Below are 1545 nucleotides of genomic sequence, written 5' to 3' on the forward strand. Positions count from 1 at the left end.
AAATCACCATCTTATTTCTGGGAAAAGACATTCAAACTTTTCTCTAACCTAATCAGATTCTAAAACGATGAATAGAAGAAGCTTTAAGTACAAAATAGCACTTCAGAGAAATTAGAGATACTATAAAATTCAAATTAAAATATTCTTAGAAAATAAAACTCCAATGGAAGTGTTACATAGTTTTCAAACAACTTGCAATTAATCATCCAATCCTAGTTAAGACTGTTTTTCCAACAACTTTCTGAAATGTACTTTTGACTTCCTTGTTCCTCAGGCTGTAGACCAGAGGATTCAGCATGGGGATGACCATGGTGTAGAACACAGAAGCCACCTTGTCAGTGTCCATGGAGTGACTGGAGCTGGGTTGGAGGTACATGAAGATGATTGTTCCATAGAAAATGGAGACTGCAGTGAGGTGAGAAGCACAGGTAGAGAAGGCCTTCTTCCTGCCCTCAGCTGAACTCATCTTCAGGATAGCAATGAAAATAAGCAGGTAGGAGTTCAAGATAACCAAGAGTGTAGAGGCAACATTGAATGATGCCAGTGTGAACAGCACAATCTCATTTGTGTAGATATCAGAACAAGACAGAGCCAGAAGTGGGGGAATGTCACAGAAAAAGTGATTAATCATATTAGAATGACAGAAGGAGAGATGGAAAGTGAAGACAACATGGATAGAAGATTGCAGGAGTCCACACATGTAGGATCCAGCAACAAGTAGCACACACGTGGTGCTTGTCATGGTGGTGGTGTAATGCAGGGGCTTACACACTGCTGCATGGCGGTCAAAGGCCATGGAGGCCAGGAGGAAACTTTCAATAGTGGCAAAGGCCGCAAAGAAGAACATCTGGGCAGCACATGCGTTGTAGGAAATGACCTTGTCCCCTGTGAGAAACCCCACCACCACCTTAGGAGTGACAGCAGAGGCATAAACACAGTCCACCAGGGAGAGGTGACTCAGGAAGAAGTACATGGGAATGTGGAGCCGAGAGTCCAGCAGAATCAATGTGATCATCCCAAGGTTCCCAACCAGAGTGATGATGTAAATGAGAGCAAAGATTATAAATAAAGGGACTTGCAGCTCGGGGGTGTCCGTTAAACCCACAAGAATAAATTCACTTGTCTCTGAAATATTCTCCAACAGCATCATTTGGGAATTATGATGGGTACCTAGGATGAGAGGAATGAAATGAAAATGAAAAATTATGTCAACTCACCACTACCATGAGATTTGATACGCTACAAAGTTGTGTTTTTCACATGTATGTGTCCTGATCATTATGGAAGAAGATGGACTATGTGCCAAGTAGAGGAACCCTGTATGATGTCATTCATCTGGGGCGTAGTACAAATGGGTAGGCACTGGACATACTTGCTACCACAGGTGATCATATTATAAATTTGGGCCTCATTCTAGGTGGCCTGATGTATTACCATCTTGATTATAGCAATCCACACCAGTTGGTTACCCTTCTTTGAGATACCTTCTAAAATATTCATGGAAATCCTAATGAGCAGAAAGTGCAGTATAGAAATATGTGGTCA

At 41.8% G+C, this 1545-nt stretch overlaps 1 protein-coding gene across 1 annotated transcript; it reads right to left on the bottom strand.

Annotated features, from left to right (window-relative positions):
* Window positions 1-202: 202 nt before the first annotated feature.
* On the bottom strand, window positions 203-1150 carry LOC101598220 (olfactory receptor 5B12-like). Its single transcript, XM_004667595.2, has one exon. It carries the CDS (start codon window positions 1148-1150, stop codon window positions 203-205), a length of 948 nt encoding a protein of 315 aa, XP_004667652.2.
* Between the last annotated feature and the right edge of the window lie 395 nt (window positions 1151-1545).

This window comes from Jaculus jaculus, chromosome 1, assembly GCF_020740685.1.
Source record: "Jaculus jaculus isolate mJacJac1 chromosome 1, mJacJac1.mat.Y.cur, whole genome shotgun sequence".
Taxonomy (NCBI): domain Eukaryota; kingdom Metazoa; phylum Chordata; class Mammalia; order Rodentia; family Dipodidae; genus Jaculus; species Jaculus jaculus.

Excerpts from the sequence above, each read along its gene's own strand:
- LOC101598220 (XM_004667595.2), bottom strand. The coding sequence starts at position 1,150 with ATGATGCTGTTGGAGAATATTTCAGAGACAAGTGAATTTATTCTTGTG.